The sequence below is a fragment of the Adiantum capillus-veneris genome, chromosome 5 (genome assembly GCF_014529385.1).
Source record: "Adiantum capillus-veneris isolate H3 chromosome 5, ASM1452938v2, whole genome shotgun sequence".
In the NCBI taxonomy this organism is placed as follows: domain Eukaryota; kingdom Viridiplantae; phylum Streptophyta; class Polypodiopsida; order Polypodiales; family Pteridaceae; genus Adiantum; species Adiantum capillus-veneris.
Window position 1 is genome coordinate 168,487,838 of NC_140935.1, and position 27,471 is coordinate 168,515,308.

General features: G+C 44.8%; 1 protein-coding gene across 5 annotated transcripts; it reads left to right on the plus strand.

Moving 5' to 3' along the window:
* Positions 1-2,713: 2,713 nt before the first annotated feature.
* On the plus strand, positions 2,714-27,045 carry LOC147458520 (uncharacterized). 5 transcript variants are annotated; one of them, XM_086513171.1, is made up of 9 exons: positions 12,734-12,870; positions 12,957-13,073; positions 24,442-24,586; positions 24,695-24,863; positions 24,939-25,209; positions 25,315-25,580; positions 25,755-25,970; positions 26,058-26,166; positions 26,597-27,045. In XM_086513171.1, the coding sequence occupies exons 2-9, from the start codon at positions 13,013-13,015 to the stop codon at positions 26,659-26,661; spliced, it is 1,302 nt and encodes a 433-aa protein (XP_086369297.1). In that variant the 5' UTR covers positions 12,734-12,870; positions 12,957-13,012; the 3' UTR covers positions 26,662-27,045. The 5 variants fall into 5 exon arrangements, 4 of the variants coding, with proteins under 4 accessions (XP_086369298.1, XP_086369297.1, XP_086369296.1 ...); XM_086513172.1 differs by lacking the exons at positions 12,734-12,870; positions 12,957-13,073 and adding an exon at positions 2,714-3,346; XM_086513170.1 differs by lacking the exon at positions 12,734-12,870 and having other exon boundaries at positions 12,877-13,073.
* Positions 27,046-27,471: the final 426 nt, after the last annotated feature.

The window sequence follows — 27,471 nt, forward strand, 5'->3', positions numbered from 1 at the left end:
AAGTTTGCCAATGCTCGGTGTAATGGCAACATCCCATTCGGGTGCCAGTCGAACTACCTCCGCCTGTGGCCCGCCTGTGGCGTCAGTCTGTCGGGCGTAATTCCAAATCGAGCCTCCAATTCCAAGTAAAAAGAAGTTGGCCTTGGCTCCTTCAAAAGAGCTTCCTGATCCTTCACTTTGCCCCAAAAGCGGCAAAGTTTGTACTTTCATTCATTAGATTCGGTGCAGGTCCCACGCCATGTGGTACCGGTTCTGCTTTTCTATCTGCCATTTCTGCCACGTTCCTCTGCTGCTCTCGAACTCTGAGGCCTGTTGTCGTCTTTATCATTTTGTTCTTTCTGTGCCTTTTAAGGGCACTTCGCGGAGATATGTCCCTATTCCCCGCATCCAAAGCACTTCCCCTCTCTGATGAAGCGAGCTCTCTCCTCAGGAGTAAGCTTGGGTCGTGCATCCTTTTTCTCTGGGTTGCTCTTTTTCTTTCTACTTTCATTCCCAGAAGTCTGTTTGGCTCGTTGTGTCATGGCCTCATCTCTGGGGTAGGTCAGACTGCTAGAGTGAATGGCAAAGCCCCGCTTCGCATGACTCATCAACTCCTGAATAGAAGCTGACTTCTGATCCAAGCAGTGATCTCGGATCTTTGTAGGTAGACCCAAGGTAAACCGCTCAATCTGTTCTTTGAACGAGATCTTCTTGAATGAAGAGGCGAGTAGAAAAGAGCTCCAGAATCTTTCACAGTAAGCATTGATTGTATCTTTCTTGGTCATCCGAAGATGGTTCCAAGCAGCTCGTATATCTCGTTCATATTCTTGCGTCAACCAAGAAGAAATAAAAAGCTTCTTAAATTTCAGCCATTTAACTGGCGGAGTCTTGTTTAAAAGAAGCGTGGACCACCAAGTACGAGCATTCCCCTTAAAGTAAGAGGCAGCTCTCCGAATCTTGGTGTGCTCTGAATAGCGTCCTCCCGCGAAAGCGATGTCAAACTGCTGTATAAAAGACAAAGCCTTCGAAGCTTCTGAGTATCCTTAAAAAGTATGAAACTTGATCGAGTGGCCACCTTCCTTAAACTCTCGGACTTTCTTGCTTTTATCTTCGAGAAAGTCGTACTGGTTAGCTTTGTAAAAATTCTTCTTGTTCGCATAAAAGTTTCCGTCATCGGAATCTGAGCTGTTTGTAGACGAGTCCTCAGTAGAACTGTCAGTCTCTGGGCGAGATGTAGCCTTCTTTGCCCTTTTCTTGCCCTTTCCGAAGCTTTGTTTCTTGCTTCGCTTTTTACCTTTTCTGTCTTCTTCGCTCGAATCTGAAGAGCTAGAAGAACTGTCAGATGAAGAAGAAGAAGAAGAAGAAGTGGGTACTCCTTCAAATCGAACACGCTTCTTCCGTTTCTTTGCCTTGTCAAAAGTCGACTGACGACCCAAATATCCCGGGAAGTCAGTGCTTTTCTTCTGCTTTTTGCCGTGCTTTTTGGCTTTCTTTTGCGCGTCAAAAAGCTGAGCAATCCGTGCATCAACGACCTCTTCTAATTCCTTCTCTGAATATTTCTTGTGAGAAGAAGGTTTCTTGAGAGTGGGTGTAGTGGTTTTCTGCCACTGCTCGTGCACTTCTTGAAAAGAAGTCTCGCTCATATATTTTGCAAATTTTGGGTCCTTCGCAAAATTGAGTATCATCTTCGTTGCATCGCCGATCAACTGGCGACGCTCCATCTCTCGCCGCTCCGCTTGAGTAGGCCGAGGCGGGCCATACTCTCTGCCGGAATCTTCGTTGTGATCCCTGCCCGCATCTCCAGATGCAGAGGGAGTCGACTGATCCTTGCGTGAAGCCATAAGTGCCGCGGAAAAAAAAAATTGGGGATCGGATTTCTCGTAGAAGAGAAATCGGCCGTGCTCTGATACCACTGTAAATAGACTTGGACATTCCAAGTCAAGAATCAACCGCGACAGCACCAAATAACCACTTCAAAACAATTCACAGATCACAATAGATTTGCATTGGCCCCGCGGAGTTCCGTGCCTAGAGATATTGGCCCCAAAGACTGGCGCCCCTTTCGGTATTTCTTTTTATATTAATCAGTTCAAAGTACAAGAGAGTGGGTCGGGATTCACTCTTAGACTCTGCGTCCAGATGCTCTGAGAAGTGAGGCCCTCACCACTAATATAAAGGTTACAAGGGATGCCCAAAAGCAAAGCCCCAAAAGCTTCAAATCAAAAGCAATTGCTCTCTCTCTCTCTCTCTCTCTCTCTCTCTCTCTCTCTCTCTCTCTCACAGAGTCAAAACTTAAAGCAAAAGCATTCTCTCTCTCTTTCTCATTGCGTAGAGAAAAAGCAAAATTTGCGTCGCTCATCATTTATTATTATTATTTTTTTCAGCCTCTGCGATTTCCGGAAATTAGGGTTTTTGGCAGAAATTAGGGTTTGCAGGAATTTTAGGGTTTCTGGCAGAAATTAGGGTTTTCGCTGTCCGCCACGTCATCACTGTGACAACTTCTCCAAAGCATGACGCATAGGATTTACAGGATGATAAGCATGATGAATTGAATGATAATGATAAGCATGATGATTTGACTGACAATGACAAGCATGATGATTTGCATGATCAAGATGTGATTTCTCACAAGCATGATGATTTGCACGATAAAGATGGTGTGATTGTTCACAAGGATGATGTGTTAGTTGATACTTTTTCTAACAAAGCTAACCTTGTTGTGCAGATTCAATCAATCACGAAGAATTGATCTCGGCTTTCGAGTCGAGGTCCACAACACCCCCCCAAGCAGATTCAATCAAACACGACGAACAGATCTTGGCTCTCGAGTCTAGGTCCAAAGAACCCTCACAGGAAGTACTATGTGTTCGCATGATTAGTCGGCAAGCATTGTTCGAGTGTTTCATTCGTGATCGTTTCCTGTATTTTAGTCAGCTTCTTCATGAAAAGCTGAAAAGTATGCATTCAAGGAAGTCACATTCCATGTCTCTCCCTTGGCATGACACAGTTGTAGAAAGAGCACAAGAAAGATTGAGCATCAAGCATCGGCATTTCCATTATGGTTTGCCACAATTGATTGATTTAGATCAGAAACAAAAGCTTCGATCTCATTGTTTGCGTGTGTGTGGTGACGGTTTGGCACTCCGTCTATTTGTTCATCTACATTGCATGCACAGTCTTTTAGGCAGACTTTTTCCAGTCACTTTACATGGAATAGGTATACGTTCATGTTTTTGTGTTGGAAGTGGTTTCAGGAATTTTTAGCTTCGGAGATTCTTGAAGAAGGTAGATGCATAACTATGGACAAAGATGAAGCATTGAAGCTGTCTCAGATGACTTTGTGTCGCTGAAACCGGCCCGTAGGGCGGTAGGCGTTGGCTTTCACCCGAAATTCTTTACTTTAGACACACACACAGAGCACTTTGCAAAGAGAACCTGCGACGGGAATTAACACTTAAACACATACACGGCTCGGAAGCTAGAATGCTCCGAGCAGACGCCGACAACCTGTAGGCCCCAAAATTGGCGCCCCTTTCGGTATTTCTTTATTCTTTAGGAGGGTAAATTACAAGGTAAGGTCGTGGGAATCCTTCACGTGTATCCACCTAGATACCATTTGATTTGGCCAAATTTCGGCAGCATAACAGCCCCAAAACTTGCGCGAAACCAATTCCTCTGTTGGAACTCGCTTGCACTGTCGTATACCCTCTGATTCCTGTCCAAAAACAGTAAATTCAGCACGCTGTATTTACTGGTTTTTGCCCTGTTTTCAGCCCCAAACAGTCCCCTAACTGTCCTCTGCCAGTGGGGCATGATTCCCAATGATCCTGGCGTCCGTACGGCTGAAAAACAGTGAATTTACAGCGCATACACAGCGCTGATTTTGCACCTGTACGGTGAGGTTATGACCCTCACCAGTGCCTGCTTTGGAGCAGCAGTTAGCTACCCCTGTTCCTGCTCAAGGAGGCTCTTGTCTCAGCACAAAAGCATGAACCCACACAACTGTACATCAGTCAAATGAGTAGCCCTCTCTTGTGGGGCATCACATAACCGCACGTAGGGGAGAGAGAGAGCAGTGTGTAGTGTGCAGGGCATCACTCCTAGCACCACATTGTACATGAGAGGGAAAGGAAGCACTCCATAGCTCTTAACCTGTGACAGGCTCTCAATGAAGCATCCCCCCAGCATAAATCGAGCGCCCTCTCTTCTGCCCTTGACCTGTAATGCATCTGTGAACAAATAGATGCAAAAAGGAGAAGATTTCCATGGCTGCCAAAACCTGCGTATCGCTGAAAACGCAGCAAAACAGCCCTGTAAACACGCATCTAATGCCTTCCAATGCTGAAAATGAGCTCCTTGGACCTAGGCAAAGTCATGGGAAGCTCAAAAATGGAGAGAAATGGCTGAAAATCCAAGTTAACAGCCTCCAAAACTGCTCTCAAAAGTCAGTTACGGGTTCTGTTCTCCCAGACTTGGTAAATTGACCACAAAGTGCCACTTGGCACTCATACATGCAATTTCCCCGCATTGGGCTTCCTGCTTAAAAATCTCTCAACTTGTGCATCAGTTGACTTTGCAGCAGAGTACTAAAATGTTCCCTTGGTCATACCGAAGGTAATGACGCGAACACATTTCACGGCCCAGAATAGCAGTTCCCTAATTTTTAGGAGATGCTTCCGTCGGGCTCCCGCTGGTCTTCTGACCATCTATCCTCATTGGGACCGCATCCAAAAGTGCAATATGGCCCAACTGTCGGATACTTTCTGTTGGTAGTCCCACCTTGACTTTACGCCTTAATTGAGTTCACTTCCTAGTATCCACCAACTTGCTAAGTGCGACGGGGGGGACCTGTATGATCTTGCTCTGAGCCTAGACATCCTCTTACTGTACGAATTCCAGTGCCGACCAACTTCCCGTCTGCGGGTGAAACTATCGTTCACATTGGCCATACAATGTCCGACCATTTGCAACTTCAAAAAGAGGGTCTCGAAAATTAAACAAAAATCATTGGAAAGAAACCAACAACTAAGGTTAGTAGTTGCCACGTCCTCGTGACAGTCGCTTTCGGCGCGGCCCAAAGAAGAAGGCATTGCAGACCTTTATGAAGTTCAAGTATCGCACGACCCACACATCAGAGTGGGCCGGCAAAGAGTCCTTTCCAAGATTCCGGATGTTATTGGCGATCTCCCTCAACGCCATACAGTTCGGTACTAGTACCTCACTTTGAAAAGGAGGGGATGTCGTGCACATCTAACCCTATGTGTACGTGGACAAGCTACTTCATGACATGGGTTCAGTTCAGTCAGCTTAGGAAGTGATCTGGCACTTTTGTGAGTCTGTTCGCAGACCGTGCATGTCCAGACACTTAGATTAGATGCATATCCCGGTTGCACAAAACATGACCATCAGATTCCAGTGAGAACCCATTAGTAGCATTTTTACAGTGCATAGACCTATTTTCCCTATATTTGACATTTTTCACTTATTATTTTTAAGTGACTTTTGTTGAAAAGTAGGTAGGGCAATTTTGCTAAGTTTGTATAAAGCAAACCTAGCGCTAGCACTTTCTGGGAGAAGAGGCAGCAGGAGCACTCGCTTAACAGGCAACTTCTCAACAGAACCCCCAGATGCCCTAGCGTTTTTGCTTCACAGCATAAAGCTGGCGTTTTTGGACCAGATCAGCCAGCGTTTTTGCTCTCGCAGATCCCTGGCGACAGCAGACCAAGCAGAAGCCCCAGCGTTAGCAGATTTTCCACAGCAAGACCGTTTTCAGCCCTAGCGTTTTTGCATCTGCAAGTCACTTCAGCGTTTTGCAGATTTACCGCGATGAAACATCAAGAAACACCAGCGCTTTCAGTTTTCAGCCATTTCAGCCCCTGCAGATAGCGTTTACAGCCCTTGGAAACCTCAGCCCTGCAGCATTTTTCAGCATCATTGCATCAGCGATTTCAGCCATAGAAGGCGAGCAACTTCAGCCCATGAACCTGCGTTTTTGAACAGCCTCAGCCAGCGTTTTTGGGGCAGCAATAACCAGCGTTTTTGCACAGCAGAACAACATTTTTCAGCAACCTACAGTCAACGTTTTTTGCAGTAGAAATTCAGCAAGCAGTTACAGATTCAAAGCACTCAGTTTTTAGCCTTAGCATCATCCTCGTCGTCCACTCCGTCGGCATCGACATAGCAAGCATTTAGACTCATTGCATCAGCCATTGTACCGGATTGTGCAATCAATAGTAGACCACTCTCGCCATCGAGAGTGGGGCCCTTGGAGGAGGGTTTGACAACTTCCCGGTGTCGTATTCTCTTCTCTCTCTATCTCTCAGTCTCATGTACTTTCACACACAATGTCCATTCACTTTGTTTGTGTCCATTGCACTCTCTCATTAAAGAACGGAAGGCTCTTCCTTCCATTAAAAAAAAAGGAACCTTGAGCACAGTTCGGAGCACTCATTTTGAGCAAAGTTCAACATTCACTTCCGTTGCACCTTACACAAAACCCACTTCCTCTGTCAATGCAATAAATGAGAACACGAGTGTGAGTTTGTGTGACCCAAGTTTCTCATGATCCTTCCATTGATGAGTGTCGCATTAAGTGTTATGGTCATGTGAAGGGTCAGCGTTTTGTCATATTGTTTGACCCAGGCAGTATGCATGATTTGATTAGTGACTCTTGTTGAAAGAGTCCGCTTGGAGGTTAGCAAGATATCTCCTTTTGAGGTGTCAGGCTTCTCTTCCGGTATGGACTCTCTCATCACGCAAGAGTGCCTTGATGTTTTGTTCATTGTTCAACAAGTGTCCTTCCGCATAAAATTTGTAATCTCTCCTCTTTCTGGATGTGATATGCTTTTGATCATTCGATGGTTTCGTGAGCATAACCCTCTCATTGATTGGGCGGAAAATACGTTCATTTTCAATGCCAAAAGTGACGTCCCCCTTGTCATTCGTGGAGAGCAAGTTGTTCATTCTTCATCTCTCATTTCTAATGTGCAAGCGAAGATTGAAAAGAATCCAAAGAAGGAGACTCTCTCAGTCTCTTCTTTTCCAAAGCATGACACACATGATTTGCTGCATGATAATGATAAGCATGATCAAGATGTGATTATTCACGAGTATGATGATTTGCATGATCAAGATGTGATTATTCACGAGCATGATGATTTGCAAGATAATGTTGTGATTGTTCCCAAGGATGATGGTTTAGTTTATGCTTTTTCTAGCGAAGCTAACCTCATTGCAGTTTTGATCCCTCACGAAGAACCGATCTTGGCTCTCGAGCCTAGGTCCAAAGAACCCCCACAGGAAGTATTCTATGTTCGCATGATTAGTTAGTACGCATTGTTCGAGTGTTTCATTCGTGATGCTTTCCTGTATTTTAGTCACCGTCCTTATGTGATCCCTTTTCACAGGCATGCCATATTGTACGATGAGCACGATTCACTCATGAATGAGCACGGATGTATGCGGATTACTCATGAAAAGATGAAATGTTTGCATTTAAGGAATTCACATTCCATGTCCCTTCCTTGGCATGACACAGTATCCGAAAGAGCACAAGAAAGATTGAGCATCAAGCATTGGTATTTTCATTGTGATTTGCTACAGTTGATTGATTTAGATTAGAAAGTCAAGATTAGACCCCATTGTTTGCGTGTGTTTGATGAACGGTTTGGCACTCCGTCTCTATGTTCATCTACATTGCATGCACAGTCTTTAAAGAAGACTATAATTTTTCCAGTCACTTTACATGGAATGGGTATGTTCATGTTTTTGTGTTGGAAGTGGTTTCATGAATTTTCATCCTCGGAGATTCTTGAAGAAGGTAGCCGCATGACTATAGACGAAGTTGAAGCATTCAAGGAGCCACAGATGACTTTGTGTCGCTTTTGGCGCGGCCCAAAGAAGCAAGCGTTGCAGACCTTTATGAAGTTCAAGTATCGCATGACCCACGCATCAGAGTGGGTCGGCGAAGAGTCCTTTCCAGGATTCAGACCCTGTTGGCGATCTCCCTTGATGCCATACAGTTCGGTACCAATACCTCACTTTGAAAAGGAGGGGATGTCACGTGCACATCTAACCCTATGTGCCGCAAGCATCCCCCTTTCCTGCTGCAACGCGTGCTGCCCTCCATGGCTACAGAAGAGGAAGGGTAAGGAGTGGCTTTTCCCAAAGCTTAGTATGCGATACTATGGGCCCTTCCAAGTTCATGAAAAGATCAACGAAGTGTCCTTTCGACTAAAGTTGCTAGATACTTGGAAGATTCACGATGCTTTTCATGTGAGTCTCTTGAGACCTTTCGAAGGTGAGGTGCTAGAGGACAGGGAGCCAGAATAGCAACCAAAAGTGGAAGAGACGGAAGAGATTCTTGTTCCAAAACAGGTCCTAGCGCACAAGGAAAGGAAAGTGAAGGGTAAGCTAGTCCGCTGACATTTGGTCAAGTTAAGGAACTATTCAGCTCTTGATGCAAAGTGGATGGAGGAGGAGGACTAAGTAGATTATTAGAATTGCACCTTGAGGCTTTTGATTTAGCATCGTCTATTCTGTAAGTGCACGTTGAATCAACGGTCTAAATCAGATGCAATGCGTGTTGCACAAGAGGGGAGCCACTCCACTTCTATGTTACAAATTACCTAGATGGAATGGAGTCACTAGTTTCTCCCTAAGATTTTAGGGGTACTGATAGGTTGACAGTATTCTGTGGAATGACTTCATGAAAGAGTATGTTGAAATTGGAATTCTTAAAAAGACCTTGTTACTTGTGCTCTCTAATGTGTGTATGTTTATGTGTCAAAAAGATGAAATGATTGCAACTGATGGGGTGAATACGATAGTAACAAGATTTACTAGATCAAGGCATCCCTAAAAAGATCAACGCGGTCTGGATATGATTGCTAAATAAGCTCCAATGTGTTAAGAGTTTTGGCATTTCAAGTGAACTGTCCAATGTAATCCCATGTTTAGTTTGTCTTTTAGGTATTTATTTTACTTATTAGTCAAAGTGTGGGTAGGACAATTTACTGAGGTTGCTATATAAGCAACCCTCAGCCCCCATTGTATTACATCAAATCATTGCCAAGGTTGGTTGGTTCAGAGTGTCCCCCTCCCTCTTTCTCTCTCTCGTGTATTCTCCCCGCTTGTGTACGCTTCCGCATCGTCGACTTTGACATGGTATCAGAGCTTCAAGTTCGGTGATCGCAAGGCACGTGGGAGAAAGTGGCGAGTTGGAGGAAATTGCCGCGGAGAAGAGGAATTGCAGAAGAGCGTTTTTATTGGCAAGAAGAAGCCCTCTATCGGCATTTGAAAACCTTGGCTAAAGAGGATGCTTTGGCTCTCATTGCGTTTTTGGAGCGTCTAAATTGCAGGCCAGATCAGTGTTTTTTCTCTCCCTTGGAGCGTTTTTGACTATGACGCTAAGAATAGCCCCCACCGGAAGGGTTTTAAAATCCTCAGCGGGAGGGCCTTGCCCTAGGCGTCTTGACGAGGGCAACATTTACGACAGCATCTTGAGACGCCGGCAGGTAAAGGGGCTTGGGCGGTCAAGGCGTTTCGAAACACTGGGTAGAGAAGGGCGGCTTGTTGAGGATGGCGTTTTGAAACGCAAGTGCAACGGGAGAACTGCCTAGTGGTCTTGACGGTGGCTTATGGGCAATTTCTGACGAGCATTTTGAGAAGCCACTCTCAAGCAATCGTTCTTAGAGACTCCCAAAAGAATTGGCTACTTTGAAGTTTTGCTTGTAAGCCAATCTCAGCGTTTTGAAACGCTAGCAGGGGAGAGCCATTCAAAGTTGCTTTTGAGGAAATTGTTTTGGCATAGGCTTGGCCTCCTACGACAACAACGACCAAAGGCATGGCTTGAGGACGAGTTTGGTGAGCAGCTTGGGAATATCCGTGGCCCTCTTGAAGTGAAAGAAGGTAGACGGTTCATCTCCAAAGCTTGCACTTTCAACATGGCCCCCACTTGCTCGAACGCCCCCAACATCGACCAAAACCAACAAATGGCTATGGACAACATATCGGCCACCATCTAGTTAGCGGCGTATGTTTTGACACAGTTCTCAAGGAAACCTGCGAATTGTTTGGCTCGAGAGTGTGAATCCAAAAGCAAATGGGAGAGTTTACTAGAGGACAGAGGCAAAGGCAAGCTTGACAAGGATGACAGTACGAGTACCCATGAGGTCTGACAACCATTGTATAAATGTGACAAGACGCTTTGTTTGGCTCGAGAGTTTGAAGCCAAAGGCAAAAGCAGGAACTCACAGATAAACAAAGATAAAGGCAAGTTGGACAAAGATTACGGTAATAAAGATTTGACAGAGGAGATTGACATGGCACATGTGGCGGCGGCCACAGTGGCCTCGACGTCAAATTTCTAGTCAAAGTGCAAGTGTCGCCACTAGCTTTAGCCAGAGAGAGGCTTATTAGTGGCGGAGAGGGGCAAACAGTGCTCCATATAATTAATTTGGACCCTTGTGTTGGAGTTCAAGTTATCGGTGTTTGAACCCATAGGTCGGAGTTCAAGACACATGCATCTGACAGGGAACCAATCAGACGTATCTAAAACACTATGGATGAGTGCACCATCATTGTTGTTTGTCGGATTATGGAAAGGATGTGTTTCAAAGTTCATTATCTGGAAAGTATTTCGAACATGATGTGCTCACAGTTCACGAATGGGGATTCTTGGACGTCGTGTGGTCTACAGTTTAATTTTTAAAAGGCAATCGATGCTCAAGATGGCATTCTTCAAAGGTACAAAATCGAGGGTAGCATAACCGAAGTGTATCCGGTAGACTGATCAACTACTGGGGTGTCCATGGTAGCTTCTTCATCGACTTGGTCTCACTATTTATGTCCATTGTGAGCTGCAGAGAGGGTGTTAGAGTTTTGGCATCTCAATTGAACTGCCCAATGTGACCCCATTATTTAGTTTGGCTTTTAGGTATTTATTTTACTTATTTGTCAAAGTCTGGGTAGGGCAATTTACTAAGGTTGCTATATAAGCAACCCTCAGCCCCCATTGTATTACATCAATTCATTGCCAAGGTTGGTTGATTCAGAGTATCTCTCTCTCTCTCTCTCTCTCTCTCTCTCTCTCTCTCTCTCTCTCTCTCTCGTGTATTCTCCCCGCTTGTGTACGCTTCCGCATCTTCGACTTTGACACAAAAAATAATGATTCTCATCTGAGATCTTGACGGGGATAATGATGTGAAAATGTGATGTGATTGTTCAACGATTGGTGTCTTTGTGTAGTGGATGTGTGCATAGAGTCAGTGTTTACTGAGTTAGCTTCTATTCTTTGTCTGGTTTTGTAGCCGTAATCGAGGGCTATTACTTTTTTCTCTAGAGGGGAGTATGTCACAAATGTGATGATGTGGCAACTTGGACCTAAAAAGAGGAAGCCTAAGTAATTGAACGCTCAAATAAAGCAAGGGGGGATAGTTCTTAACAAATGCCAGACTAATGTGGCACCTTGAGATTTTGTGCCACAAAACGTGGAAATTCGTTCAGCTGGCCATACGACAACTTGTAGCGCTTTTGGCGGGTAGCTTTTCTGTGGCTCTATTTTTAGCAAGTCTCTGCTTTTGGGGCGCCCAATTTTAGGGCCCCTCTGTAACCTATTTAAGTGTGCCCAAGGGGTGGGCTCTAGCATATAAGTTTGGAAGCTTGGCGTAGAGTACACCTCCTTGCAGTTGTACTTCGCGGTCATCAATCAAGAAAGAAATACCGAAAGGGGCACTAGTCTTTGGGGCCAATGCATCCAGAAGCGGAACTTTGCCGCTTCGTGTCGACTCCTCTCTCTCTCTCTTCAGTGTAGTCTGTTGCCGTTTCTGTTCGTGTGTTGCTATTGATGTCTCGCTTTGGGTGTCCAAGCTTGTTACACTCGTCCTTATTAGATCGGTTGTTGAAATTGTGATTTCCATTGGAATTTTCCTCTTGCAAAATTGTGTCGGGAACTTGCTCTCATTGCTGCTCGGAGTCTTTGTCAGAGTCCATAGGATGTGCTGCAAACAACGGATCAGATTCTCTTGAGACGAAGAATCGACTGAAGCTTTGATACCATTGAAACCGGCTTGGCATTGACAAGATCGTAAATTCTCAACAACACACATTGACATAACAAAAACTTTAACACTTGAGCTTCAAAACTCAAATTAGTCGAGACACAGAGTGGAGGGGTTCCGCTTCGAGATGCACTAGCCCCAAGGTTTGGTGTGGAGGTCTTGTCGTGGACAAAGGTGTAAATGTAATTTGTGAATGTGATCCTAGTGCATCAATAGTTCTATGTAGATGAGATGACTGGATACTAAATCAAAATTTTTGAAAGGATGAGATGGCTAGAAAGTTATCTTCGTGCATGAATAGTATGGACTAGATGAGAGTACTAGATTGATTGTTTGCATCTGAGTGTTCAGTGTGAACTCTGTGAATGTAGATCGGAAATCCAGTGTGGATTAGGATTTGTGCGAATGCATGCTTTGTGAATGTACTATCTTGTGGGGGATTGTAATTGGCATGTTTGCATGGAATTTGAGAAGTGTCGTGAAGTTGGAATGACGAGATTTAGTGCATCAAGACATACGATTAGTGCGGTATGGATGTGCTAGGTGCAGCGGAAGTGTTGATGGTTATAGCTCAGGATGAGTGCTCAGTACACATACAAGGCTCCTTTTACTCATGAGAGATGTGCAAAGAATAGAGAGAGGAGAGAATAGATCTGTGTGAAGGTTCTGTGAGTGAGAGAGAGAGAATGAAGACTAACACCACATGAGGTCCCAAACCCCCCTTAGGCCCCCCCACTCTATTGGTAGTGCTTTAGATTGCACAAATGCTGATACAATGGATCTAGATGGTGAGATGCTGATGGGATGATGCACACTTCGATGCGGCTTGACGGTACGGAAGAGGCTAAAGGCTGAAATCTGAAAACACTAGGGAAACTGGTATAGATCTGAAAATTCTGACCTGATCTGCTGATGCAGGAAGTGAGGGTGCTGATGATGGCTGAAAACTGGAACGCTGGTGAGGCTGATGGCTGATGGCTGAAAATGGGAAACGCTCGATTGATCTGCTGCGGTGGCTACAAATTTGCAAAAATGGTAATGCTTCTGAGGGCTGAAAACGCTGATGGATCTGGAACTGTTGGTGATGAGGATCTGATGCAAAAATCCGGGATTGTATGTACAATCTGCCACGTCATCATGCCAGCACAAAATCCGGGGGTTCTGTACTGGTTGCCACATCGGCAGTCCAACGTAAAACACGGAGATCCGTACATCCGCTGCCACGTCATGAGTTTGTTAAGCCAAGAGATCTGTGTGTGTGAGTGTAGGTGTCACAAGGTGGGCACCACGTGCCAATAGAAAAGAACAGACTGAACAACTTTAAGCACTTCAAATAACAACTGAACTGAAATGGAGAGAGAGACGACATGCGACACGGAGTGGCGGAATTCCACCCCAGAGAGTATTGACCCCAAACCTTGGCGCCCCTTTCGGTATTTCTTTATATTGCATCAACACAGTACAAGCTGGTACTCGAGACTCTGCACCTTCGTACTGAAGCATGCCAGAGAATGAGCCCTAGCCTCATATTTAAAGGCCTTTGGCCTGAAAAGCAGTTATAGTAAAAAGCCTTTAAAACTTAAAAGCTTCTGGTTCAAAAGCAAAGCCAAAAAGCTGCCAGCGCAATTTACGGAAATCCGTACAGCCTGCCATGTCCTCAGCGAGTGCAAAACGCGGAAATCCGTACAGCCTACCACGTCATCATGTTAGCGCAATTTTCAGAATTTGTCTGCTGCCTTAGGGTTAGGGTTAGGGTTTCTGTAGGTTTAGGATTAGGGTTTCCAAAATTAGGGTTTGCAGGTTTTAGGGTTAGGGTTTCCAACATTAGGGTTTCAACAGTTAGGGTTTTTGGCAGAAATTAGGGTTTAGGCCCCTCGGCCACATCTGTACGTTGACTCCATTCTTTAGGCTTTGACACGTTAGCAGTTTGTTACATCTCCCCTTCTTGACAGAGAGTAATCGTCCGCGATTACAGCATACCTGCAAAACAACTCAAGTTAGCTCAAAAATTTTCGAGGGTCATTCCGAGGGACAATCAGTTTGCTCTTTTTATTAAGGAGTTAGCTTCTCCTTTCTGCTCTTTTGATCAAGGAGTTAGCTGATCCTATCGGCTGTTTTGATCAAGGAGTTAGCTTCTCCTTTTGTCTAGATCAGAACTCTTGATATTCCGGCGTAGTAAAATTAGCCATCACACCGAGACCGTACTGATCTTCCTCGGGTGTCTTGATGCACTAAAATTACATACCCAGGCAATCTCATCCAATTAGGAATATTCAGTGGTTGGCACATCACAATGCAACACAAATGCTCACATATGCATGTTACAAGACATAGAAACATAAAGCCGCCGATGAACACTGCTACCACATAACCTAACAAGGTCCGGGCCGGGAGATATTCAACGACTCTCTCATCACTCCTCCCGCATAACCTAAAAAGGTCCGGGCCGGGAGATATAGAGGCCTTTTACAACCAAACGCCCCCCTAGACCGCAGCCTGCGTCGTTTGGAGGTGCTGAGAGTAACCACTGCTCAGACTTCTTAATACTCCTCCCGCATAACCATCCAGGTCCGGGCCGGGAGTCACAACAACAATCATTTTACAAGCATACAACCAAACGTTCTCCAGGCATCGGCCTGCGTCGTTCGGAGGTTTTCAAACGTACAACGAAACGCTCCCCAGGCATCGGCCTGCGTCGTTCCGAGGTTCAAACAATACCAAAACAGTATTTATCACTTCTCCACCCAGGAGTAAAATCACCAATCATTGAAACCAGTATCAAACCAGAGTCAAACAATTCAAATCGGCACCAAAATAGGTTCAAAACAGATACCATCCATTTCAAACAAAGTTTCAAACAATACTTTCTTAAACAAAGTTCAAAAGTATCTAACTATAAAACAACTAGAGAGTTCATTCAGGATTTTGTTCGGACAACCGAACTTTGAGGACGACTTGCTTGCCCTTCTGCATCACGGTGATGGTTCGGTTTCGGACTTGGAGAGTCGCATCATTCTTGTCATGCCAAGGCATGCCTAATAGAACGTCACAATTGCCCAACTTCATGATGTGGAAATCAACTTTTCCATGATAATCTTGAATAGTCACTGGAAGAGCACCAATGAGCGGTACTACTTTTTGAGTTTGCCCTGTGGCTAGCTTAGCTTCAATTTCTCTAACCTTTGCATCATAATCAAAGTGCATCTGCTTTAAGAATTTTGGATGGATAAAGTTCTCTATAGCTCCGGGGTCAAAGAAAATAAGGGCTTTGAAACCATTGACTTTGCCATATGCTCGACACAATTCGTTTGTACTCTCAAGGCGTATGCCATAAATATCAGGAACTAGTCCAATAGCGGGTTTAGCTCTCTTAGCAGGAGGTGGTGTCGGGGTTCTGTCGACCGTTGGTGTGGGCGTCCGCTCCTCTGGTCTATCAGTGTGTTTGGGACAATTAGAATGATTATGCCCTGTTTGAAAGTATCCAAAGCATCGGCCTTCTTGTAGTAAGGTGTCTCGTTGTTGAGGCGTCAAACGAAGCCTTTGCTGTTGATTTTCACGAGACTCTCGAGAATTTGTTCGTTGTTGCCGAGAGTTGTGGTTAGTGGCCGGAGATTCTTCTGTGGTAAACTCTAGCTTTCCCTTCATCAGTTTGTAGCCGACCGCGGCATGATCCATAAGTTCTTGCATGGTAGAGACTTGCTTGGATAGACAATGTTCCTGCAATGGTGATGGTAGTCCAATGGCGCTCCCATTGGGCCTCCAAGGGAACAGATCTAAAGGACACTGGAAGGTACACATCGAGAAACCTTTGGTTATATTCGTCCATTGGTTCAGTGGCAAGCATTCTCTAGTTGCCCCATTCTGCCAAAATCCGCACTTCAAACATAGAAGTTTGTAACTACGTGCAAAAATTGTCTTGAAAGCTTGCCAAGTCCTTGGAGCATGCGGTTGTGTCGCGATTGAACTCCACCATTGCATAGCAATATCTTTAAGGAATCTCGCTGCTCGAGAAATCTTGGATTCTTCTGTATAGTTCCCTAAAGCATAGATGTTGTTGAATATCTGTAGGAACTGCAATGCTATCTTGCGATGTTTCACCCCGGAAAAAGTGAAAAATTTGACTGTCGTGCCACCATCTTTGAAATCTTTGGGTTGGTTTGGCGCATATCCCGGGTATGGATAATAAGGGTATCCATATGGGCTCCAACCGTTGTAGCCTGGTGGCGGTGGTGGTGGTGGAGGTGGGGGGAATGGCTGTGACAAAGGCGGTTGCACTGGATCAGGGTCAAATGGCTGCACCATATTCCTGAAGACTCCCCCGATCGGGACAGACGGCTGAGAAGGTTGCTGGTTGGAAGCTCTCGTACTTTCTGGTGCCGGAGGAGGAGGTACCACCTGGGGCATCAGAGGGGGTAACATGTAGTTCAAAAATTGTTGAAAACCTTGCAGCATTGGAAGATTCTGCTGAGGATGCCGTGAAAGAATGTCGTGAAGCTCGTTGAGCAGAAACTGCAAATATTCTGCTGAATCCATGAATTCCAAGTATTGGGTTCTTAATTGGCTTATGCCCTGTAAGACACTGCGGTGAAGATGGGAGCGCGCCCGATGCGCGATGAAGTAAGGGTGGGGGTGGCTAATAAGTCCGGGTTTGAGGGCAAATAAAGCTCTGTCTGCTCTTTTGTGGGACCGATATGCTTTCAGAAAAGCACACGCCTGATGCTCTGATACCACTGTCACAAGGCGGGCACCACGTGCCAATAGAAAAGAACAGACTGAACAACTTTAAGCACTTCAAATAACAACTGAACTGAAATGGAGAGAGAGACGACACGCGACACGGAGTGGCGGAATTCCACCCCAGAGAGTATTGGCCCCAAACCTTGGCGCCCCTTTCGGTATTTCCTTATATTGCATCAACACAGTACAAGCCGGTACTCGAGACTCTGCACCTTCGTACTGAAGCATGCCAGAGAATTCTGGTTCAAAAGCACAGCCAAAAAGCTGCCAGCGCAATTTACGGAAATCCGTACAGCCTGCCACGTCATCAGCCAGCGCAAAACGTGAAAATCCGTACAGCCTGCCACGTCATCATGTCAACGCAATTTTCGGAATCTGTCTGCTGCCTTAGGGTTAGGGTTAGGGTTTCTGCAGTTTTAGGGTTAGGATTTCCAAAATTAGGGTTTGCAGGTTTTAGGGTTAGGGTTTCCAGCATTAGGGTTTCAGCAGTTAGGGTTTCTGGCAGAAATTAGGGTTTAGGCCCCTCAGCCACATCTGTACGTTGACTCCATGCTTTAGGCTTTGACACGTCAGCAGTTTGTTACAGTAGGTCTTGTTTTTCTTTTTATTATAAGCCCCATCAGACGAGAACCCATAAGTTGGTAACACTTTAATAATTTGCTCCACTTGGCGAGGATTTGCAAGTTGGTGTGAAAATCTACTGCTTCTATTGTTTCTAGGGTTTAGGCCCCTTGGTGGGGATCTGCAGGTTGGCTCAGGTCTTTAGTGACTTGACACGTCAATAGTTTGTGACATCCCCCCTTCTTGAAAGAAGAGTAATCGACTGCTATTATAGTATATCTGCAAAACAACTCAAGTTAGTTCAAAAAAAGTATCTGAGGGTCATTTCGAGGGACATTCAGTTTTCTCATTCTAGATTGGAGCTCTTGATATTCCGGCATAGCAAAATTAGCCACCACACCCAAACCGCGCTGATCTTGAATGGGTGTCTTGATGCACTAAAATTGCATACCCAGGCAATTTTACCCAATTAGGAATATTCAGTGGTTGACACATCACAATGCAACACAAATGCTCACATATGCATGGTACAAGACATAGAAACATATAACTGCTAATGAACACCCCCCCACAAATAACCATCCCGGTTTGGGCCATGAGCTGTTCAACGACTCCCTCATCACTCCTCACGCAAATAACCTAAAGAGGTCCGGGCCATGAGATATAGAGGCCCTACACCCAAATGCTCCCCAGACCGCAACTTGCATCGCTTGGAGGTGCTGAGAGCCACTACTTAGACTTCTTAATACTCCCCCCGTAAATAACCGTCCAGGTCCGGGCCATGAGTAACAACAACACAAATACTCCCCCCATAAATAACCATCGAGGTCCGGGCCATGAGTAAAAACAACACACAATCATTCAATACTCCCCCTGTAAATAATTACAAGGGTCCGGGCCATGAGTATGTGAAAGCATTCTCAAGCATCAATTCTTCTCAGTACTCCTGTCGAGAGTAAATCACAAATTATTGAAACAAGTATTAAAATGTCACAAACTGCTTACGTGTCAAGCAACTAAAGAATGAAGCCAACTTGTAGATCCCGGCCGAGAGGCCTAAACTCTAGAAGAAGTAGAGGAGGCCCTTGGAGCCCTTCCATCCGGTAGATCTTCACAGCGATGCGCAAAGTTGGTCTGAGCAGGAGGTTGGAGGATTGGATTGCTTGCGAGCCTGCGCTCGGTCTTGGGAGCGGCTGAGGAGTGGCCTAGAGCAGCACCAACCCACTTGCACGGAGGAGCGCTTGAGATAGCCCCTTATTTGAAACCCCATGGTTTGCACTCAAAGAGGCCACCTGGTTAGTAGTAGGCCTCATGTTTCTTGGGGTCCCATGGAAGATGTCCAAGCCCGCACTGTCGGCCATTGGCTTTAGTTTTCAGGTTTGCCTGAGGAGGCACAGAGCACCAGCTACGAGGCATGAGAGGGGTGCAGAGCATGTGCCAGGACATTAAAGAGGCTTTACCAGTTGAGTGGCTCACTCCTCTAGAGACAACAACTCCCAGATGGATGGGGTCCTTCACGCGACTGGAGGTCCTCATCGTAGTTTGCGCTTGCTCAGAGTCCGCACCCCCCATGTTCTATGAGATCCAGGGAGAGGGTCGCCTACACAGTGTCTCAATAGATGGTCAACAAGTTTCAGAGTGCTGTTTTTAGAGGATACAAGTAGTGGGCATCTGTGGGAGGACTTGTGTCATAGATCTTGACCCAGCAGATCTTGAGACAGGCCACTGGCAGCTTTGGGCTTGGGAGAGCTGCCCTTTGGCACGAGTGTAGTTGGACCTTGGAGAGTGGTTTTGGAGAGATCCCGTCTCTCCAGTCGGTCACCCTGGGATCCCCTTCTTTCAGTACACTGTTTGACTGGGACAACACATACTGGTAGCACGGAGAGAGGCTTGTCCTGCTGCAACACTTCATTGGCAGGAGGAGGGTCTCACAACCGAGTTCTTGTCAGGTTTTTGGGAGCGGTTGTGGGACTCCAGATAGCTGAGACGAGTCACGCACACAGAGCTACAACAGTGGGGAGCTGGCTAGTACATAGTGGCTTGTCGGCAACCTGTGTAGCTTGTGACCATCCTTTGGAGGGTCAGCGTCACTGTTTGTGGGACTACCCCATGGCACAACAGGTTTGGCTTTGAGTACTTCGGCTGATGCCATCTCTTTCCACAGCGCAACAGTACACTTGGGGTGCTGCAGCGTGGTCCACCCTCACGCTCCATTTTGAGCTAGCCTCCACCAACATGATGATAGTGATCCAAGGGGGTCGACCTACACTTCAGCTTGCCACAGAGCTTACCCCCCAAGAATGGTGCTGTGAGAGGGGTGTGTTGGGAGCTCGTCTAGGGCTTGACACTCTGGTCATTTGGCGGGCCCGTTGCTTCCGCATCTTCAAGGCTCCCCTTGTCCCACTGGCGGAGACTATTCGTGACTGTTGGTTGGAGCTGATTCATACTCTTAGGGGTCAGTTCGAGAGACTTCAGGCAGCTCCGACCGCACCAGGAGCGTAGAGAGGCTTTCCTGCGACTCTGGCGCCCAGGGCCTTTCTTCACCATTGTCCACGGTGCGGCCAGATGGCACTACTGGCCACATGTGTGGCTCTTTCCTCCTTTCATTTTGTGATTTAGTCTCATTGTACATATTTTGTTGCTGGTGCTGATGGGCTGATCTGGTGCAAAAATGCTAGAGGTGCTAAGGTACTGCGGGTATTGGTCTCGGTACTGAGGGTACCGACTCATGCTGGAGAAGTGACCCCTAGGATCACTTATATATGGGATTAAAGCTACGTTGGGCAATGCCAATAAAATCCCATGATTTCTAAAAATGTCACTTATTAGTGAGTTAGTTAACTCACTTATAAGAGGTGCTTCACATGCAGATAAATACCTAGGCTGGGTACTAATGCAAATGTATGGGAACACTCCCCAGTGTCTACACCTAGTAGACACTGGCCGTGCTCATGTGCAATCAGAATTACTCTAAAGTGTTTGGACATGCACGTCTTGCGTACAGACTCACAAGCCAGAACACTTCCTAGGCCGTCCTAAACCCTAGAAACAGGAGTTGGCTTGTCCACATGTACATAGGACTGGCTGGCTTCGTCTTGCGGTGGTGCTTAGTAGTGGCTACTTAGTGGTTGTTGTCACAAGTGATGATGTGGCAATAGGCGTACATGCATTTTGACTTGGTTTGAATGTGGTTTGGGGATTATTGATCTAGAGATGCAGAGTTGTGCCTTCCTTTCCAAGCTTATTTTTTGTAGTCTTGTCTGGGGCAAGGAACCTTGGAATGCCTTTCCGCTTCATGCTGTGGAAAGCATTGAAGGAATGAAAGGAGGAGAGAAGATAGAGGAGACAAATAGTGAGAGGCAGAGAGAGAGAGAGAATGACCCAAGAGCAATAACTCAATAATTTGGAGAATGCTCATACAACTGGGTGATCAGAGTGAGGGTGGAAGGGGTCACTTATATAAGAGTAAGTGACCTAGAGCTGTGTAGAACAAGGGCGTCCCCACCTTAGGGCTGACCTAACTATAATAAACCGCTATATCAAAAAAATAAAGACAAGTGGCATAAAAGCTAGTAAATCAGCTACCTCAACTAAAAAAATGCCACATCAACAAAAAGCTAATACATTTAGACTAGGATGCCACCATCGGATGATGACATATCTCCAACACCTCCTCTTGAGTGATAGATTGGTGCCCCAATTACACGTCGCTGAAAAGGAAATCTAGGCTAGGTCGAGGTATAGAGAAGATTTGCAAATTGTCAATGGTGGGAATAGTGAGAGGCAGAGAGAGAGAGAGAGAATGACCCAAGAGCAATAACTCAATAATTTGGAGAATGCTCATACAACTCGGTGATCAGAGTGAGGGTGGAAGGGGTCACTTATATAAGAGTAAGTGACCTAGAGCTGTGTAGAACGGGGGCGTCCCCACCTTAGGGCTGACCTAACTATAATAAACCGCTATATCATAAAAATAAAGACAAGTGGCATAAAAGCTAGTAAATCAGCTACCTCAACTAAAAAAATCAACAAAAAGCTAATACATTTAGACTAGGATGCCACCATCGGATGATGACATATCTCCAACACCTCCTCTTGAGTGATAGATTGGTGCCCCAATTACACGTCGCTGAAAAGGAAATCTAGGCTAGGTCGAGGTATAGAGAAGATTTGCAAATTGTCAATGGTGGGACGACACTCCAAGTTGATGCAACCATCCTCAATGTAATTCTAAACAAAGTGGTAATGAACATCAATGTGTTTAGTTTTCCCACGAACAACAAGATTATGTGCTAAAGCGATAGCACGATGAGAGTTTGAATGTATAGTGGTAGGAGATGAAGGTGGAATGGCAAGATGATCTATAAAACCAAGGGGTTCGTCCTCATGAGATCCTCCTCTAAATATCCAAGTGGCAAATACTCAAAAGTAAGAAGACATCTCAGCTATCATAACCTCTCTCCCATGAGAGTGAGATAGCCTCCTATACAGAATTTGGTTTATCCACATACAACGTAAGAGCATAATTCACATGCTGCAAACTATGAGTCACCCGTCGAGTAGAAATTTACTCATGATTGGTAGAATCGGAGAGATAGAATCTCAAAGTAGAGTGCAAGCCCATTTAGTGTTAAAGTTTAGGCATCTCAAGTGAACTGCCCAATGTGATCCCATTATTTAGTTTGGCTTTTAGGTATTTATTTTACTTATTTGTCAAAGTCTTGGGTAGGGCAATTTACTAGGCTTGCTATATAAGCAACCCCTTGCCTCCATCGTATACACATTCAATTATTCATTGCCAAGGTTGATTGGTTCAGTAGACTCTCTCTCTCTCTCTCTCTCCCCCCCCTTGGTCTCTACGCTTCCGCATCATCGACTTTGACAGGACACCAGAACGAGAGGTATACTTGTGCAGTGTCATCCTCCAAATGCTGAGGAGACAAGGGAGGCTTTGAGAATGTTCATCAATACCCACCCAGACAAGTACAACTTGGATGTTGAGAAGTGTCTCTACCTCTGAGGGACATGCCCAACTAAGTATCTGGATGATACGTTCCACTTCACAGAAGAGGAGCAAAGGAACAAGCTAATTTCCAACAGTTCATTATCCTGGAGTTCTATATTTTGGACGTGATTTGCTCACAGTCGCGAATGGGGATTATTGGACGTTGTATGGTCTACAATTCAAAGTCGCTACAAAGGCAACCGATGCTCAAGATGGCATTACTTTCAGGTACAAAGTTGAGGAGAGCAACACCGAGGTGTATCCAGTAGTCCAAGGCCTTCTATTGGGGTGTCCATGGTAGCTTCTTCATCGACTTGGTCTCACTATTGATGTCCACTATGAGCTGCAGAGAGGGTGTTAAAGTATAGGGATCTCAAGTGAATTGCCCAATGTGATCCCATTATTTAGTTTGGCTTTTAGGTGTTTATTTTACTTATTTGTCAAAATCTTGGGTAGGTTAATTTACTAGGCTTGCTATATAAGCAACCCCTTGCCTCCATTGTATACACATTCAGTTATTCATTGCCAAGGTTGCTTGGTTCAGGAGACTCTCTCTCTCTCTCTCTCTCTCTCTCTCTCTCTCTCTCTCTCTCTCTCTCTCGTGCTCACTCCCCTTGGTCTCTACGCTTCCGCATCGTCGACTTTGACATTTAGGAGGAACCTTCGACTTCACCCATGTGGTAGAGTACATAGGACTAGAAGCACCAGATTTAAGAGGGGGCTTTGAGGCCTTGATTGGACAATTGTCCAGGACTTTTAAGCAAAAGCAAAAGCAACAGAAGGATGACACTTCTGGATCTGGTGGAGCTTCCAAGGGGGAGGTGATTTGTCACACGTGTGGTGGCCTAGGCCATATTCTAAGGAATTGTTGAAAGAAGTCTTAAGTCAGCTGGTGTTGCATCAGATTCAGATTTGGTGAGGCAGCTACTGTCATTCAGATGTGCCATTCACACACCTATTTCAATCGACATCAACATGCATCTTCATCAGGACACTCAAAAGACTTGCGGAAGGAGAGCACTCTAGCCTGATTTTATTCCCAGCATGAGGCTCAGATGGTTGCTCCTACTTGTTAAAGCGTAGAGGACCCACCCAAGGTTTGAAGGATTGTGTAGCAGACGAGGCAAAAGGTTGTTCATCTTTGTTATCCTTGGTCGCGGGACACTTGTACAAGTTGGCTTCTGGCATTGAGAGCCAGTTCATGGAGCAAATTGGCTCGATTCCATTGTGGAGAAGTATCTATTGCCCCTTCGTCTGCGTTTTGAAGCATCGGTTTTTAGATCGTTTGTACTGAATCTGCTTATAATAACCGTTTGCGAGGAAGCCTTAAAAGTAATGTCAGATCAGGCCGGAGTAGGCCAGCAAATAGATCCGAGGAAAACAGACTTCCAGTCATTGTAGCTAAGTACAAGCTGCATCCAAATCCCTAAATTTCTCCCTGAAGTTAGCCCAAGAGGTATCTTGCTAGCTGACTATTAGGATGAGGAGCTTTTTTACGAGTACTTGGATTTGCTAGCTGCCTATCTGTAGGTGATGCCAATTGGCCTGGCCTCAACTTATGCAAGAGGAGATGTTGTCTAGCCTACCTTGTGAACCTTTTCGAAGAGCTTGCATGATTGGGTCCATGAGCATAGGATGCACATTGTATAGCCTCTTTTATTTGAGAATTGTAATGACAGTGATCCATAGCTGTTTGATACACATTTACGGACATCCAATGAGGTCATATTGTAGCTTAGGAAGAAGGTGTGCTTTTGGTCTCACGTCGTTTCTCAAAGTGTAGTCTGAGATGTGCACCATGTGCACATTAGCAACTAGGCTCGTTATTGTACCAAAGACTTGATTGAATGGTCACCAAAATTGTTCATCGGCGTATACCATAAGATCATATTTTTGTTTTATTAAATTGATTTTTGACTTTAATGGAAACATGCTGGCTCTATATCTTAGCACATCCTTTTCTAGCTCAATTGCTCAAGCTTTTTAACGTAGACAAGTCTTTGCATGTAATGATAAAAAAGCAGGCTTTGCTCTATGTATATTACTATTGTGTTGAGTGGTCTTTAATCTTTGTCTTACTTTTTTGGGACCCTGTGGCAGGGGGTGATTGGTTACAAGGTCCATATGTGTATTTCTTATATACACAATATGGATTCACCAAGGGTGATATAGGACGGCTTTTTATCGCTGGATTTGGCTCTTCCATGGTTTTCGGCACGTTTGTAGGTTCTCTTGCCGATAAATAGTAAGTCATGAGCACTTTGCTTGTGGAGGACATCTTGATGATGTTAATTACGGTACCTTCGTGATGTTTTTGCTCTGCACTCATTTTCTACACCCTTTTGGTCTGCAGTGGACGGAAAAGGGCTAGCATCACGTACTGCATTACATACATCTTGAGCTGCATGACTAAACACTCTCCTGAGTATAAGGTTTTAATGTTGGGGCGAATATTAGGTGGCATATCAACCTCACTCTTATTTTCTGCTTTTGAATCTTGGCTAGTTGCTGAACATTTCAAGGTAACTTGACCATCGCTTTTATGAGAGTTTTTGCTTGTTGGAATTGCTCAGTTTTCTGTTTTGCGGTCTTGGCAGAGAGGTTTTGAAGCGCAGTGGCTGTCCTTGACCTTTTCAAAGGCTGTGTTTTTTGGCAATGGGCTTGTTGCTATCGTATCTGGTCTGGTTGCAAACCTTTTGGCAGATACTATGTCACTTGGGCCTGTGTCTCCATTTGATACTGCTGCATGTGTCTTGGCACTGGGCATGGTTATTGTTCTTTACACATGGTCAGAAAACTATGGTGATGCATCAGAGAACAGAAGTTTGTTAGATCAATTCAAGGCAGCTGCTTCTACGATTGCTTCAGGTAATAAAGTTCCATTAGGCTACCTAGGGTCTTTCTTGCTTTAATGGGTGTAAGCGTTTGAGTAAATTATTGACCTTCAAAGTTCACATAATTTCTTGCAAGCAGATGAAAAGATTGCGTTGCTTGGAGCTATTCAGTCTTTGTTTGAGGGTTCTATGTATACATTTGTCTTTTTGTGGACCCCTGCTCTCAGTCCCAATGACGAAGAAATACCACATGGCTTCATTTTTGCCACATTTATGTTGTCTTCCATGATTGGCAGTTCACTGGCCTCGCGCTTACTTGCAAGGTCATCCCTTCGTGTGGAGATCTACATGCAATTGGTGTTTTTGGTATCTGCAGCTACTCTTCTTTCTCCAGTTGTCATCAGTGTAAGTTAACGTTTGCAGCTTTCAAGTTTTAAACGGGTTTTAGCTCAGCTTTACTGGTTTTTGGATACTTGTATGTATATGATGCGAAATTGCTGTATATGATGCGAAATTGCCCACTTGCCAAGGTTGAGGTTTATCGAAGTGTTTATTTAGCTGGGTAATTTATCTCTACAGATCCTTACGACCTCCTCGGGAGAGAAGGGTGGGAGCATGACAATGCCTGGACGAGTGCAGCTTTTTGCTTTCTGCATATTTGAAGTGTGTGTTGGAGTTTTTTGGCCATCCATCATGAAGTTGAGGTCTCAATATGTTCCTGAGGAGTCGAGGAGCACCATCTTGAACTTCTTTCGAATCCCTGTGAACATTTTTGTTTGCGTTGTTCTATACAATGTAAGCATTACTGCTCCGAGTCGTCTACAGTAAAGCATGTAAACGTTTTGTGTTTGGCTCTCTTTTGATGCAGTGAAGTTTCCACAGGTAAATGCATTCCCAATCACAATCATGTTTGGAATGTGTTCTATTTTTTTAATCATGGCATCAGTGCTTCAGAATCGGCTGATGGTTGCTGCTGGAAAACCAAAAACACGTAAGAGAGTACTTTGCAATCGATGTACAAATCTGTGTCTATTCACTTGCATTCTATGTAAACATGCATCAGTACCAAATCCTTGGTTCATACTTATTTTCATCGCACAGAAATGCATCTATGGATGTGAAAACAACATGCGAAAGTCAGGAACGGTGCCTAATTATGCCTATTATGGAGTTGATGTATGCAAGTGGAGAATGGGTATTGATTGTTTCTGGGAGTTGGTATATGCATAACTCTACGCATTTCCATGCATTTCAACAATTCACACGGGTCGACATGGAAGGATTGCCATTGCCCTTGTTGAGGCACTCATGTGAAGATTTATCATTGAGGCTGTATGTTCATTTCTGTAATTACATACAGAACTGTAATGTGTTTGTTGAAGGGTCTTTGTGCTCAGCTTTTGTTTTCTTTTTGAAAATAGATGGCTTTGAGAACTCCTTGTCTGAGAGAACAGAAGACCTGGAAGCTGAGCCGCTGAATATTTAAGCACCTATTATCATGGGAAGAGAAGTGTACAGGCAGAACAGATTTATTACCCCTTCGAAGGTGATCCTGTGTACTAAAAGAGTCTCTGTAACGTTTTCTTATTTTCTTTACCTCGAGGTTGAGACCACAATGCAGCTCTGAAAGAGTCTTGCCTTGTAAGAGTTCTGTCCCAATTTTTCTCCTTCAAGGGACAGTAGGGGCAATCAAGGGCTCCATGCAAGTATATTTAATGGTTAAAGCTACCACCACAAATAACTTGTTTCTGAATCAATTCTTATGTCATACCAGAAAAGTGGAGGAAACAGCTTGTACCAACAATTCTGAAAGTGGTGTTGTTGAAAGGGTAGTTTTCTGCTTTAAAGGCAATATAATATGCTTTGCGAAGTTTTGATGTTCCACAGAGCTAAATAATAATGCCAAGAAAAGCCTCGGGGTAGCACTTGCACAAGAAATTCTCTCAGTTATACCATCCACAGGCTACCTGGAGTGCTGACATATTTATTTGGTCACAGGAAATATACATTAAATGCTTAGGGTATGTATTGGAATTTTTTAATGGAGTCTTTCAAGAACTCATGGAGGAGGAAACCATGTTGAGGTTTTTAGTTTTTCAAGTACTCACCAAGGAGCAAAGTTTGTTTTATTTGAACAAGAATTATAGCTACCGGTTGTGCTGTTATGAAGATGTAGGTATTTGTGATGGAAGCAGTGTATTTGCCAATATTGACTAAAATGCATAGTGAGAATCAGAGTGTAAACACCGTCTCATTGCAAATGCTGTCGAAATCCTTTCGGTAAAATTTATGGATA

What these genes read in the sequence shown, in the direction of transcription:
- LOC147458520 (XM_086513169.1), top strand. Translation starts at nt 24,264, where the DNA reads ATGGAAACATGCTGGCTCTATATCTTAGCACATCCTTTTCTAGCTCAA. An exon ending in TAGTTGCTGAACATTTCAAG is followed by an intron (nt 24,864 to 24,938) that starts GTAACTTGACCA and finishes CGGTCTTGGCAG; the next exon opens with AGAGGTTTTGAAGCGCAGTG. An exon ending in TTTCTCCAGTTGTCATCAGT is followed by an intron (nt 25,581 to 25,754) that starts GTAAGTTAACGT and finishes TTATCTCTACAG; the next exon opens with ATCCTTACGACCTCCTCGGG.